This window comes from Sapajus apella, unplaced genomic scaffold, assembly GCF_009761245.1.
Source record: "Sapajus apella isolate SASKATOON/1434 unplaced genomic scaffold, GSC_monkey_1.0 scaffold102, whole genome shotgun sequence".
Lineage (NCBI taxonomy): Eukaryota > Metazoa > Chordata > Mammalia > Primates > Cebidae > Sapajus > Sapajus apella.
In genome coordinates, this window is record NW_022437042.1 from 2,648,839 (window position 1) to 2,664,051 (window position 15,213).

Consider the following 15,213-nt stretch of genomic DNA (forward strand, 5'->3'; position numbering starts at 1 on the left):
ATCGATGTTACAAAATGATCTACCTATGCCCTAAACATTAATAAATGTATTATTATAATCCAGCTCCAAAATGAAAGGCAAGTGTTTATCTGAAGTACAACAACAGTGATTTTTGAAAAAGAACTCCTCCCCCACCCTAAAATATTCTAAATAATGTTTTAAAACCTTAGCTTTGAGTCACTCTTTTATTTTTGGTCTTATTGCAATTTTCTTCCATTTTGATTCCTAAATTTCAGATTATTTTATGAGCCAGTCACAACACCTTGCGGGCATACTTTTTGCTTAAAATGCCTGGAAAGATGCCTAGATCACAACGCAAAGTGTCCACTGTGCAAAGATGGTCTTTCACAGGTAAATCAATATTTCTTGTTTGGTTTAAATCGGTATTTCTTTCTTGTTTGGTTTAGCTTGTTTGAAACTGGGCACTAAGACAGTGTTCAATTGGACCCCAAGCCACTGCACTGTGTAGGGCACGTTACTCCCTCCAACCATCTATTTCTCTATAGTTTTGTTTTGTTTTGTTTTGTTTTGTTTTTTGAGACAGAGAGTCTCGCCCTTTCACCCAGGCTGAAGGCTGAAGTGCAGTGGTGCGATCTCAGCTCACCGCAACCTCCGCCTCCTGGGTTCAAGCAATTCTCCTGTCTCAGCCTCCTGAGTAGCTGGGATTACAGGCATACGTCACCATGCCCGGCTAGTTTTTGCATTTTTAGTAGAGATGGGTTTTCACCATATTGGTCAGGCTGGTTTCGAACTCCTGACCTCAGGTAATCTACCTGCCCCAGCCTCCCAAAGTGCTGGGATTGCAGGCCTGAGCCACCGTGCCAGGCCTATGTCTCCTGTCTTATAGCCACTGTCCCCTTCTCCATAAAGTCCTTTAGGAAAATGAGGCAACTTGTAGCTTTTTATGCAGTGTAAGTATGGAAATTAATTTGGGTTGGAAACAAAAGTATTAAATAGGTGATATACGTAGATCCTGTTTCTAATCTCACTGTGGCACCTGATACACTATAATCTTGAGTAAATCTTTTGTCCCCTCCAGGATTGGACTAGATCAGCCCTGATGTTCCCTTATCATCAATGTTTATTCTGTGGCTTGAAGATAACAGCTCCCAAGGCCCCTGAAGAACCTCACAGAACTTCATTGTTATCCAGCCCCTCCGGAGTCACTGTATCTGGAAGCCCTAGAGCTGTTGCAGTAAGCCTGTTTAGCAGATAGCAGCCCTCTAGGGCTTCCAGATTCTCTAAAACTAATCACACAGACTCCCATCTTTGTTTTTCAAGTGAACTGGAAGGATTTCCTATAGAAAAAGACCTGAGAATCCATCTTGTTTTCCCTCCCTCAGGGATTTGTGTGCCACATTTTACAATTGGTGTTAATGTTCCTTTACCCCTATCATCCCTGAGGGGACATTGGAGATGCAAGGCCATCTCTAGGTGACTACAGGTCCAGAAAAGTCACATGTTGAGCTTTACTGTCACCCCAGTATTTAAATTAAGGGAATGGAGTGAAATGATCATCACTGATAGCCCTGAGGGTATGCATTGGGATTGGGAAGTAGGGTCAATGTCATACCTTTCCCTAGATAAAGGAGTAGTATTTGCTGGCCTGATTGCAGGTGAGAGGTCCATGGTCCTTGTACTTAAATAATACATTTATGTTGTTGTAGGACTGGAAAATTCAGGTTAAGCGGAAAGAAGAAAAATCTGCCCATATGCTCAGTACCTAGAGAAAACCACTGTTACTTAACATTTTAGTATGTGCCTTTTCTGGCCTTTTGTTTTAAAATCAGCAGAGGAGTCACCTGCTTTTTGGGCTGGCTACCTCCTCAGTCACTGCTTATCCCCCAAAACTGGGGCTGGGAAATGCAGTTGATTCTCCCATAGCCAGGGAATGGCACTGGCAGATAAGGCATCCTGGAGACAGATGCTACAGGGTCTCAGACTCGGGGGCTAGAAGATATTCTCATCTATCTCTGTGTATTCACATAGGGTCACACTTGCACCATTTTACATAGAATTAAGTATTCCAATCATGTTCACTGCAGAATAGACACAGCCCATACTAAGAAAGGAACATTGTCCGAAGCCAACAGTTTTATACTCAGGCGCTCCCCCTGCTGGGTCTGTAGGGGTAATTTCCATAGCGAGCAGTTCTCTGCAGATGTTTTAACTTGTTTGATTCACATCGTTAAATACCCACTACTTAAGCATCCCTGGGCATGCATTTGGCAGGGGTGTTTGGGAGGACAGTAACGGTGACAATTGAGCCTGAGTCCAGTTCTTGAAGTCATGACTTTTAATCTCAGTGATACTTAGATGGTATATTAGAAAGGCAAATAGACAAATGAAATCACCAATATTTAGCTGTTTGTGTTTTTATAAACTAAAATTAAAAGAGAAAAAATAATATAGACTTGACAGTATTCAGAAGCCAAGCATTGGGTTAGGCTGAGAGTGGGGCAGGGCAGGAAAGGATCAGTGATTGAAAGTTGCTGTTTAGTTCCCTGAAATTTTTGGCCACTAACTTTGAGCATATCCCAGATGGAGACCACTTCTGTGAGCTTGTAAACACGATAATCAAAAAATGGAAAGTGAAGAATCCCCCTCTGCCCCACTTTTTGGACAAGAACATGATCTTGATTTCAGTGTTAAAACTGAAAATTGATTTCAGTGATAAAAACTTCAATGCAGGTTTTACCCCCTTGTTAAAATACTTTTTTCTAATTGTAAAGGTAATGAATTGTATGTTTTTTTAAAAATGAAACTCCAGCATCCAGAAAATACATATTATTATGATGGTATCAGCTGCTAATTCGTGGGTTCAGATTACTCCAATATGTGAGTCATTTAACTAGTATATTTATTGCATCACAAGTATTTTATTGATGACTGCATATTATCTAATTGCCTTCCCCCATATAGTGCTTGGCATCAAGAAAATACAGCAAAAATGTAATAATGGAGGAGCTAATAGCTAAATTCCTTCCAGAAGAACTGAAGGAACGAAGGAAGCTTTATGAAGAGGAAATGGAAGAACTTTCTAAGTATGTATATGCATATTTCTGTTTTGTTTCATTCATAGATGCTCATGAGAGCTGAATGTGCACATTTCTTCCAAGCTTCCCACTTAGTGATATCATACTAGTTGCTTGATAATTGGCCATGGTGAGAGTACACCATAGAAATTGGCAAGTGCTACAAACCAAGGCTTCCCCTGCACCCAGAGAGCCAGTTCTTAAACATGTCAGCATACTCCTGAAGAAGCATAAGCGAAACCAGAGGATACGCCCTGGCCCCAGTAACAGGATATTGTTGGCAAGAGTAAATTGGAGTAGCTTAATCAGGGGAACTTAACAAAACGTCTAAAAGATTGTTTTCAGATATATAAGGAGTCGCTATGAGGTTGAGAACTTTGGTGTCAACCAGAACCAGGCTTAAGACCCAGTTCTACCTCAAAGTGAGTCTACTTCATGACCAGTCTACTTCAGGCAGGTCGCTTAACCTTTTTGGGCCTTAATTTCCTTATCTGTAGCTTGACAATAATTTTAGTTCTTACCTCATGGACTTCTTTTTTTTTTTTTTTTTTTTTTTTTTTGAGATGGCATCTCACTCTGTCACCTAGGCTGGAGTGCAGTGGTGTGATCCTGGCTCACTGCAACCTCTGCCTCCCAGGTTCAAGCCATTCTCCTGCTTCGGCCATCCAAGTAGCTGAGATTACAGGCATGTATCACCATGCCCAGCTAATTTTCTTAGTTTTTAATAGAGACAGGGTTTCACCATGTTGGCCAGGCTGGTCTTGAACTCCGGACCTCAAGCGATACCCACCTGGGCCTCCCAAAGTGCTGAGATTACAGGCGTGAGCCACCGTGCCTGGCCGCCTAATGGACTTACGAAGATCAAATGAACTTGTGCATAATAAGCGCTTAATTAATGGTAAAAGTACTGATACTTGTTAAGTGCTTTCTCTGCCATGTACGGGTAATGTGAGAGGTGAACGGGAGGAGCAGAGGCGTCAGTGAGGTTCTCAGCGCCCTGCCTGGCTGCAAGAACAGCTCCCTTAGCAGAAAAAGGCAGGAGGCAGTCACTAATTTCTATCTCTCTTGCTTTTGCCCTCCCCTCTCCCCATCCCCAGTAGAATCCTAACAGCATTCCAGACAGGTTCGTGACAGCAAAAAATGGTTCTGATTTCATGCCCATTGTGTAGAGAACATTCATAAACTCTGCCAGTGGCTTGTTTGAATGCACTCCTCACTTTGAATAATGTTTTTCTCAGAAACTAGAAATCTGTTTTTCTCATTAATTTACATTGGAACTACTCAGGGCATCTTTATCTTTATTTCTGATCTGTAAATTAGCATTGAGTCTCTCAAAGCCTCATCTCAAATCTCATTTAAGGTCTTAACAAATACTGAGGGCTGGACATCGTGGCTCATGCCTGTAATCTCAGCACTTTTGGAGGCAGAGGCAGGCAGATCACGAGGTCTGGAGCTTGAGACCAGCCTGACCAACATGGAGAAACCCCGTCTCTTCTAAAAATACAAAATTAGCCGGATGTAGTGGCACATACCCGTAATCTTAGCTACTCGGGAGGCTAAGGCAAAAGAATTGCTTGAACCCGGGAGACGGAGGTTGCAGTGAGCCGAGATTGCACCGTTGCACTCCAGCCTCGGCAAAAAGAGTGAAACTCCATCTAAAAAAAACACCAAATACTGAGATGTATTAGGGCTTTCTATGTAAATGAATCCTAAACTTAATCCTCTTGAGATTTGGGCAGGTGGTCTCATATCTCTTGATAGGTTTAGGTTCAGATGTTCCTGTGTTAGATTTACTAGAGATATAAGAAGACAACTATCCCAGAGGAGCTGGCTCTGTTTTGGTTCCCCAACGGGTTGTATATGTAAATCTCTGTGGGTACTTATTGAAAGGCAGGGCTGGGTGCAGTGGCTCATGCCTGTAATCCTGGCACTTTGAGAGGCCGAGGCAGGTGGATTGCTTGAGGTCAGGAGTTGAGGACCAGCCTGGCCAATATGGTGAAACCCCATCTCTACTAAAAATACGAAAATTAGCCAGGTGTGGTGGCATACACTTGTAATCCCAGCTACTCAGGAGGCTGAGGCAAGAGAATCGCTTGAATTTGGGAGGTGGAGGTTGCAGTGAGCCAAGATAGTGCCACTGCACTCCAGCCTGGGCGATAGATTGACATGTGAAACTCAAAAACAAACAAGCAGAAAACAAAACAAAAGAAAAAGAAAAGAATGGGAGACTCCTGGGTCCCAATTACAGAGCTAACACATCAGTATCTCTGGTAACGAACGTGGTGTCTAAGTTCTCTTGATTTAAGACCCCCTGGTAATTCTGATGCAAGAAGCATTTGAGCATCACTGGGCTGGATTACTCTTGTCTATCTCTTGGTCCTTCCCCCTATCAGCTGGGCCTCCTTTGCAGATTCTTTGGGGGGCCTGGCAAATTTGAGATGCCCTAGGGACCTTACAGAGAATTTCCCGCCATCCCTCTGGATTGCTGAGTCTACTTCTATCATCAGCAACCTTCCCTATGCAGCCTGCAAAACTCCTAAAGAGATTGTTTTGAGTGGAGAGCATGAAAGAAAGAAAACATATGAGGTATAGCTATCACCCACAATATTAAGATACTAGATAACTTCTTCAGTCAAATTAAAATATGTATAATGCCAATTTTAATTTCTTAGACCTTAGGCTAACCTCTGCATCAGCTAATGGGACTCAGCTCACACTGTCAATTGCATTTCAATATTTTGCTATTAGCCGTCAAAACTTGGTGTCTCTTTGGCAAGTGACAGTGTCAAAAAAACAAACTTGATGTCTCTTTGCCTTCCCCCAGGGGTATCATATGCTAACATTTGACCAACATTTTTGTGTTCTGTCCGATTGCTTTGAGATTCCTGTCATTTGCTCTTTCTGACAGCCTTAATAAGAATGTACCTATTTTCGTGTGTACTATGGCCTATCCTACTGTTCCTTGTCCCCTGCACATCTTTGAGCCTTGTTACCGCCTGATGATTCGTAGATGCATTGAGACGGGCACGAGACAGTTTGGCATGTGCCTTGGAGATCCTGTCAGAGGGTGAGTGAGGAGCCATGTGAGCAAAGGGAGGTGGGATAATGAGGGATTTCTGTTTTACTTTGGGGTACTCCCAGGAGATGGGGAGGCCTACTCATGAGGTCTAGCCAACTGAAGAATATGAGGATTTGTAAGGATCAGGGTCCCTTTGGTGGTTAGTTGGGTTAGGGTTAGGGAAAAAAAATTAATATTTGGTTAAACAAGTGATATATATTATAAAACTTGTTTTGTAAGAGTGTGGGCTGTGGAGTCAAACTGCCTGCATTCATATTATAGTTGCAGCCTTGGAACAAGTTTGAGTTTGAGCAAGTTATTTAACCTTTCTGTATCACAGTTTCCTTATCTGTAAAGTGAGTATAATAATAGTACCTACCTCATTGGGTTTGCTGGGAAGATTGGTGAGTTAATAATGTACATAAAACGCTGAGCACAGTTCCTGGCTTCCTTAGTCTGTTTTGTGCTACTATAACAGAATGCCACAGACAAATAATTTATGAACAAGTGAAATTTATTTCTCATGGTTCTGGAGGCTGGGAAGTCCAAGATCAAGGTCCAACATCTGGCAAGGGCCTTCTTCCTTTATCATAACATAGTGGAAGGGCATAGCAGAAGGGCAACGAGGGGGGGGATCAAACTTGCCCTTTTATATTGATAACAACCCTACTGTACTTCCACCATATCAGCATTAATTCATTCATGAGGGTAGAGGCCTAATCACCTCTTAAATGTCCTACCTCTTAATATTGCTACAATGCCATTAAATTTCAAAGTGGGTTGTAGAGAAGACAAATATTAAATTATAGCACTGGCACATAGTATGTGCTCAATAAATGGTAGCAGTTATAAAATACATTACGATTTTTTTTTTCACACAGGCACTGCCTGTTGTGTAATTGAAGTTGTAAATCCAGGGACAGGAAAATAGGCAGAAGTCCCTTGAGCCCACAGCATGGGGTTACAGAAATGGCTGGGGGCCAGGCCAGGGAAACAGAACTCATCAAGGATCTATTCTCTTGACTCCATTCTAAATAAACAGGTTTGCAGAATATGGCTGCATCCTAGAGATCAGAAATGTTCAATTCTTTGCCGATGGCCGCTCAGTGGTTGACAGCATAGGCAAGAGGCGCTTCAGGGTGCTGCATCAGAGCCAGCGGGATGGCTACAACACAGCTGACATTGAATACATTGAAGACCAAAAGGTGAGGGTGGCCACTGCCAAGAATCCCAAAGCCAGGCTAGCCTCGTAACTTGATACACAAAGATAGTCGGGAAAGGATTTCTCAGAACCCTTGTGGGCCTTGGGATTTCACACCAAATTGCTGCAGCAACATTGAATGCTGCTGGATTGCTGTCCAGTTGCACAATGGCAGTGACAGCATCTATTGTCCTGACTCTGCTTAGCTGCCGAGTCTCATTCATGCATAAGAAATGCTATCCTAGACCAACCCCGGGGCCCATTCAGCCTGAGAGTTAAGTCTCTGCCAAAGATACCAAGGAATAGATCCACGGTGGGATCTATACATATATATTTTGTCTATCGATTTATGTATATTTTAAACTTTTTTCTTTTGAGATAATTATAGATCCACACATGGGTTTGTGTTTAAAAATATATAACCTGGCTAAGAGCCCTTCCCAATAATCCATTATCCCATAAGGCAGAAAAGATGACACATCTAGTTAATCCTTGGTTTTCTGAGCAAATGGGTGGAAGAAGAGGTAAATAATCCTGTGTTCATTTATATTTACATTTGTTATATAGTAGATTAACAAATATCTGATGACTGAGTAAACGTGTTTGACCAAGATAGTTACAAACTGAAACTGACACACTCCTGTGTCTTTTCCAGCAAGAAATGGGAAAACAGATGTAAAAATGAAAAGGGCAAAGGCATGGACCAGCATAACCTGGTTTAACCACATACCTCCACTCAGGCCAGTTTGAATGTCTGGTTTTCTGCATGTTTTGCTGTTTCAGCTAATCCCCAGCTGAACCTTTCTCCTTCCTCCATGCTCAGCAGTATCTATACACTGTGCAGCACTTGACTAAGGGGCATTTCACATCAAGCACAGGAGAAAGCTGGATGGGTGAGCCTTCCCATCAGGAGGCAGGATGGATGCTCAAAGTGAGTCAGGTGTCAAAAGTGACTCCAGGGAGTGATGGAGAGTGTACAGAATGTTTCACTTCCACTTTGATACTTTCAGGTTCAGGGAGAGGCTTGTGCTGAGCTCATGGGATTACATAACTGTGTCTATGAGCAAGCGTCATCGTGGTTTCATTCGCTCAAATCATCCCTAAAGAATCGGATACTCAATCACTTTGGTCCCATGCCGGAGAAAGATGCTGATCCCCAGGTATAGAAAAATGTCTTTTTTAAATGGGTTGCCCCACCAGAAGAGAGTGCGTAGTGTTTGTGCTTAGATGGGTATGTGGTTACCATTCAGCACATCGAATGCAGAGAGGAAGATGGATTAAATTTGGTGGTGTTTGGCTGCACAGTGTGTCATGAGTAAGACCAAAAAGATCCCAAGTTACAATTGGGGTAACTAAAGTAAAGCAGTAGGAACTTGGATCCAACGCAGGTTTTGAGAGCTAAGTAAGATAACGGAATGGGAACACAGATCCCACCAACAGAAGAACCTTCCATGGGAGTCCACATTCACACCATGGTAATGTTAGGGTGACAACATACGTGCAAAGGCCAGGAATTAAGAGAAGGGTGTCCTGGGAGCCGAGACCAAAGGCTGCTGCTTTCAGGGAACTTCATAACCCTCTCCCTCGTTGCTTTGGGAACAAAGATAGGGCCAGCTACCCTTATAAGATTACAACTGCAAGACCACAGAAACTTTTCATGCCCTGCTCTATTTATGCTTAGCCCTGCAAGTCTACACCCTTGCTCTTGTCTTCACCAGGGCTGAACAGCTCCTGAGAAAACTGACCCTATCATTAAATTTACTTGTTGGTTGAGTTATACTAGAAGTAGTTTGTTAGTTTCTACTGATCAATATTCTTCCTGGGGGATAGGCCCATTTGCAAGATCAAGCTGCAGATCAGAAGCTCTCCAGGTGAGTGCAGATGGTTAAGTTTCACCAAGCTTTGCTTGCCTGGCATAAATCAGGTAATACTTCCTTTCTAGGACAAGGCTGGAGATATCCTAACCACATGTTTCCTCACCACCATCTCTTCCTATGCTCTGAGCTGGCTCTCCTGTATCAACACTTCCAGAACTTCCTTGATTCTTTACTTATGCTCATCCCCAACTCTGTCACAAAAGAAAAATCGAAATATACATATTCTGACCTGCTTACCTTGTGAATGACCTTGGGTATGACCTTGGGAAGATCTCATTTCTTTTTTCAACTTTGTCCCTGACATGAAGCAGGTACTAAAGCCCCCTCTTCCTTTTGCATTCTGAGACTCTAAGACACCAGTCTGCTCCCTAATGAACTGCAATGTCTCGCTTTCCTCAGACCACAAAGGTGGCTCCTTTCCTCCCTGCAAAGGCATCATGAGTTTTCAAGGGAGAAAGGCCAGTTAGTGCTTCCTGTGACCCAGCTCCTGGCTCTGGGCCATGGTGAGTCAGGACTGCAGCATATACCTCTGAGCAAGCTCACGATCAAGCTTAATGTTCCCCTTCATTTTCCGGGAAGCATTCTCCCCTAGTCAGGCAAAAGATAGAGATCAGCAATGATAACAGGGGAAAACACAGATGCTACAGTGTGATTCATAAAGGCTAATGACATAGAAAGTTGAAATCTTGGGTTTCACTTCCTTTCTTCTTAGTTCTGTTATTATGTTGCTTTGGCAGCAGCAGCACCAACAAGAAAGAAAAACCCAAACCCATCCCAGTTTGCGCCAGCCAATGATGCATCCCCAGTGGTCCCACAGATAAGAATGTTCTGTCAGGAGGTTTCTTAGAAACTGCCACAAATGTTAACACCAGCTGAAATATCTCTGTTGATGATCCTGGGAAAGAAAGGTCAGAGCATCAGTCTAATATTCAGAACTGATCATAGGAGGGAGAGCATGTTGCCAACTTCAGAGAGGGAAAAACAGAATGCAAATGAAGTTAGAGGCACAAAGAAGCAAAGAAGGCAGTGAGATTTGGTGAAGTTCAGAGGAACCAGTTTGGAGCCAAGTAATTTCAGGTATAGGCACTTTGATCAGAATGGTTCTCTACAGTTCCATAACCAACCTTCTGAAAGTTATGGGCAGAAAGCTTGTTTTAGGCTTAGTAGAAAGTAAGTTCCCAATGTCTAAAACATGTGCCAGGGAAGCTGCTTACGAACAGAATTTTGGGGAAGGATTTATGTGGAATGGGAAAGCTCTTTATTAAATAAAATCTAGGGATAGAATGTATTTCTGATGTGAATGTTTTCTAATTGGAATTTTTGCAAAGTGGGTTGTAATTCTTTGGAAATGTAAATCATAGCCTTTGGTTTTAGGGGAGAAGATAGCAGTGGCCCTGTATAGTGACGTGATATATCTGGACTATTGCTTCAGCCACAGCAAGGAAATGAGGGGACTTAAAAGGCATGCAAAGGCCAAGGGGTCATGGGAATTGAAGGCCTGCATGTTAAATGCATCAGTCCAAAGGACCTCGGCAGAATCTTAGAAGTGGAAGAGACTACATAGTGGATACCAGCTTGTAAAAATCACATTGGCTAGGAGGCATAGGGTATCTGTTAGGGTATTGGTTGGTTTGCCTTAACAAGAACCAAAAATGACTGGTGCTTAAACAAGATGGAGGGGCTAAGTCCTGGGCAGCTAGGTCAGCTCTATTCCATGAGAGCATTCAGGGACCCAGGCTCCATCATCACAAAGCTCTAACATCCTTAGAATGTCACCCTCATCTTCTTGATTGAGGAAGGCTGATCCTCACCATGTCCATGTTCTAGCTACAGGAAAGGGAGAGAAAGAAGGCAGCAGAGGGCATATGCTGCTTTCTCAGAGCATGACCAGGAGGTTACACATGTCACTTCCTTTTACATCTTATTAGCCAAAACTTTGTCTCATGGCCTCACCTAGCTGTAAGGGAAACTGAGAAATTTAGTCTTTTTTTCTGGGTGGCTCTATGCCCTGCTAAAATAAGGGGGAAAATAGATATAAGGGGCAATTAGCAATCTGCCACACGAAAGTCGTTCTACCTGGGGTCTTTACCTTGAGCATTTAGAAACCTGCAGACTGATGTTCTTGGATGGGGATAGGATGATGCCATTGTGTTTTTCTGTTGCAGATGAACCCGAATGGCCCAGCCTGGTGCTGGTGGACATTAGCAGTTCTTCCTTTGGAAAGCCGAGCTCAGCTCCCTTTCCTAGCAATGACATCCTTAAAGGACAGACTGAATGGTATTCGACGAGTCCTGGCCTTCATGTCCCGAAACCAAAACTAGTGAGTGGATTACCGAAGAGGACCTCCCACCTTCCCCACTGCCACTGAGGGGAGTCTTCTTGTAAATATATCTAATTGCAATAAAATCAGAAAAGGGTGTCAAACAGAGGCATCAGCCTGCTGTTGATCACAGAGAAAAACTGAGTAGAAAGACCAAAAGAATGTGACCTATTTGAAACTTTCTGTCTTAAGATGCTTCTTGACATGCTGCATAACTGCATAAACAGCAGAGGTGTTTAAGAGCCCAGAAAAACATAATCTGATTTTAACATTAAAATTTCCAAAAGTTTAAAGGGGTTTTGCTTTAGTATTACTTCTTTCATAGATCAATGACTGCGTGGTTGAAATGTGAAAACAAAGATACTAATAATGTTGCTGTATAATTTCACTTACTTGAGGTCTCATTCCAAGTGGTTCAGGTTTGTAGAGCATTGTGTAAAATAATGTGCATACTTCTTTCTGTTTTAATAATTTATTTTTGCACTACTGTATTCTTTTTTTCTACATGTGTGTTTGTAACTATTTAAAAGTCCATTGCTTTATTTATTGATGTGGTTTACCGTGTACCTAGGGGGAAATAACAATACTAGAAGTGTGCAGTTTTTGCTTTAATCTTTTTTTTACTGCATTGACACTAGTTCTTAGACCATTTCCATATCTATCCAAGTGGATGCTTAAAAGAAGTTCAGAATGATGCTAAGATCATCTATCTTCAGAGTCCACCTTTTTTTGTTTGAACTAAACAGTATAAAATACTTAAGGGATTTGGCCTAGATTATGGTATATGCCAAGGTAAGGTAAAATATTTCATTTTCTGTGTGTAATACAGAACAAAGCTGAAAAAATTATTTTTATTATAGCCATTTGTTCCAGCAGTCTAACTGTAAGTGTATCTAATTTCTCCCCAGCGCAGTTAGGAATGGGATTTTAGGCAGGATTATAATTAGCTCTTCAAAGGAAATGGTGTTCAGTTTGGCACATCACAGCCATGCCCAACTCGCCTTCATACCACACCTCTCCTCAGGGTTCTGAGGATCAAGACCTGGGCAGAAACACTTGATGAAGGATTTTTTCTTATTAAAAATGTAAATAAGCCAGATAGAATAGAACCCTTTAATAATATTTTTAAAGAAACCAGATGGCTGGGCATGGTGGCTCACGTCTCTAATCCCAGCACTTTGGGAGGCTGAGGCAGGTGGATCGCTTGAGGTCAGGAGTTCGAGACCAGCCTGACCAACATGGTGAAACCCCGTCTCTACTAAAAATACAAAATTAGCCAAGTGTGGTGGCGTGCGCCTGTAATCCCAGCGACTCGGGAGGCTGAGGCAGGAGAATCGCTTGAACCCGGGAGATGGAGGTTGCAGTGAGCCGAGATTGCACCATTGCACTCCAGCCTGGACAACAATTATTTTATCTAAGTACTGCCTTGCTCCTAGTTGCATGGGTGAAATATTTCAGCGTAGCAGGAGAATACAGGGTGGGGAGTAAGAGTAAGCCCTTATTTAGCTTGCTTAGTGCTAGTTTGAGTCCTTCAGTGGCAGGACAGCCTGCAAGGTACCACGAGTACAGGAGTATTATATTGGCAGAGTGAAACAATTAGAGCAGGGAGGAAATGAATTGTACTATTTGTATCTTCATGCAAATTATACCATGTGATTTTGGACAGTGAATGATTTTTGCATCATTCACTCACAACCCATTGCTCTGTTAAGGTGAGAGGGTAATGATTACTTCTCTCATCACCAACTGTAGCTAGAAACAGGAAAGGGAGAATGACATGATCCAGGCAACATAAAAAAGATTCATGTAAGCAGAAACCAGATGATCTTTTCTGCACTCACTTAATGGACATTATATTGCCAGAAAATTGTGTTTTTCAGATTTGATGTTTGGAGCTAGTCTGGGCAGGTGAACAATGGAAATAGATGGAAGTATAGGCATGATTTCTGCCCAAGCAAACTCTACAAGGCTCAAGGAACAGAAAAGACTCCCCCTTCTACCTGGTTCCCAGACCAGGTGGTCATAACACAATCCTAATAGAGTAGTTTCTTGGTATCTAGTGTAAATGCAACAAAGAAAAGGGCTGAATGCTTCTTTACTTGTTAGATATGTTACTTCTGGCAATTGATTTAACCTTTGTCAAGCCCCAGTTTTCTAATCTATGAAATGATAGTGATAGTTCTGCATATAGGGTTGTGACAAAAGTTAAATGAGATAATGTATAAATCAATTAGCACAGTGTCTCACACCTAGAATGCATTCAAGAAATAATAGCTACTATTAGATTAGTCGTAGTTATAGAATATCATCAAAAGCCTACATTTGTATAAAACACTGCCTTTACACACAGTATCCACTTGAAACCCCTTTAAAGTTAGTTGGGGGATCCATGCCACTGATTTTTTGACCCATAATTTGGTGATTTACAGATAATTATTTTGGGAGTTAAATCTGTTTGTGAACATGAAATAACTGGAGAACAAATAAAGGTCAGAGATAGGGATCAATCCTATACCAGAAAATTTTTTCCCACTTCAGTAAGGGCTAAAAAGCTTGTAGGTCTAGGATTTCTTTCCTTCCTTCTTTCCTTCCCTCCCTCCCTCCCTCCCTGTCTCCCTTCCTTCCTCCCTCCCTCCCTCCCTCCCTTCCTACCTTCCTTCCTTCCTTTTGTTCTTTTCTTTTCTTTTCTTTTTTCTTTTCTTTCTCTCATGCTGTCACCCAGGCTGGAGTGCAGTGGCGTGATCTCAGCTCACTGCAACTTCTCCTCCCAGCAACCTTCGCCTCCCAGGTTCAAGTGATTCTCCTGCCTCAGCCTCCCGAGTAGCTAGGATTACAGGCATGCACCACCATACCTGGCTAATTTTTGTAATTTTAATAGAGATGGGGTTTCACCATGTTGCCCAGGCTGGTCTCGAACTCCTGACCTCAGATGATCCACCCACCTGGGCTTTCTGAAGCACTGGGATTATAGGCGTGGGCATGAGCCACCACGCCCAGCCTAGGATTTCTGATAGAATGGAAGCCTTAAGTTCTAGCTCCATTAGAATCACCAGCTTATCACTCCTGTTCCCCAAAATGTATTGAGAACCTTACCTGTGCCAGATGATTAGAGTTTACAATTTGTGACATCTGTGCTTAGTTGATGGTATTTCTTTATGTTGCCCAAAGTAACACATTCAACAAAAATGTACTGAGATCCCCATATACCAGGTACTGAGCCAGGTGATCTCTCTCACATATCTGAGCTCATTAAATCATTCTCCTGTCAACATCATGAGAGCAGTTATTATCCCCATATTATGGATGAGAAAACTGAGCCTCCACTGTTAAATACTTTGTCTAGTTGCAAGGCAGGATGCAAGGCTAAGCTTTGGTTTTCTTTGGGATGTAACTTAACAAGGTAATCAATTGGTCTTGACCATTTTTACACTGGGAAATTGGTTTTGCTGTGTAGCTTGGGAATGAAGGGTATATAGAAGAAAGACATAAAGCTAAGTTTAGGCCAGAAAAATAAGACTTCCCCAACATAGATAGTGCCACTTACTTGGTTATTCTGTCTATCATGACTGACCCAGTCTTTGCCTACTAGGTTATTTTTGGTTAATTTTTGTATGTCTGTACGTGTGTGTGTGTGTGTTTGTGTGTGTGTGTGTGTGTGTGTGTATACACACACACATATATATATATATGCTACGTAGCAAGCAGACATCATGCCTTTCTGC

General features: G+C 42.2%; 1 protein-coding gene across 5 annotated transcripts in view; it reads left to right on the forward strand.

Moving 5' to 3' along the window:
* LONRF3 (LON peptidase N-terminal domain and ring finger 3) overlaps nt 1-11,784 on the forward strand; it is a 43,848-nt gene extending 32,064 nt beyond the window's left edge. For all 5 annotated transcript variants that reach the window (XM_032258351.1, XM_032258347.1, XM_032258349.1 and 2 more), the window contains 6 exons: nt 237-351; nt 2,923-3,044; nt 5,944-6,102; nt 7,136-7,298; nt 8,305-8,454; nt 11,337-11,784. In XM_032258351.1, the coding sequence (XP_032114242.1) occupies nt 237-351; nt 2,923-3,044; nt 5,944-6,102; nt 7,136-7,298; nt 8,305-8,454; nt 11,337-11,492 (865 nt within the window). In that variant the 3' untranslated portion in view covers nt 11,493-11,784. The remainder of the gene's footprint in view (nt 1-236; nt 352-2,922; nt 3,045-5,943; nt 6,103-7,135; nt 7,299-8,304; nt 8,455-11,336) is intronic.
* Nucleotides 11,785-15,213: the final 3,429 nt, after the last annotated feature.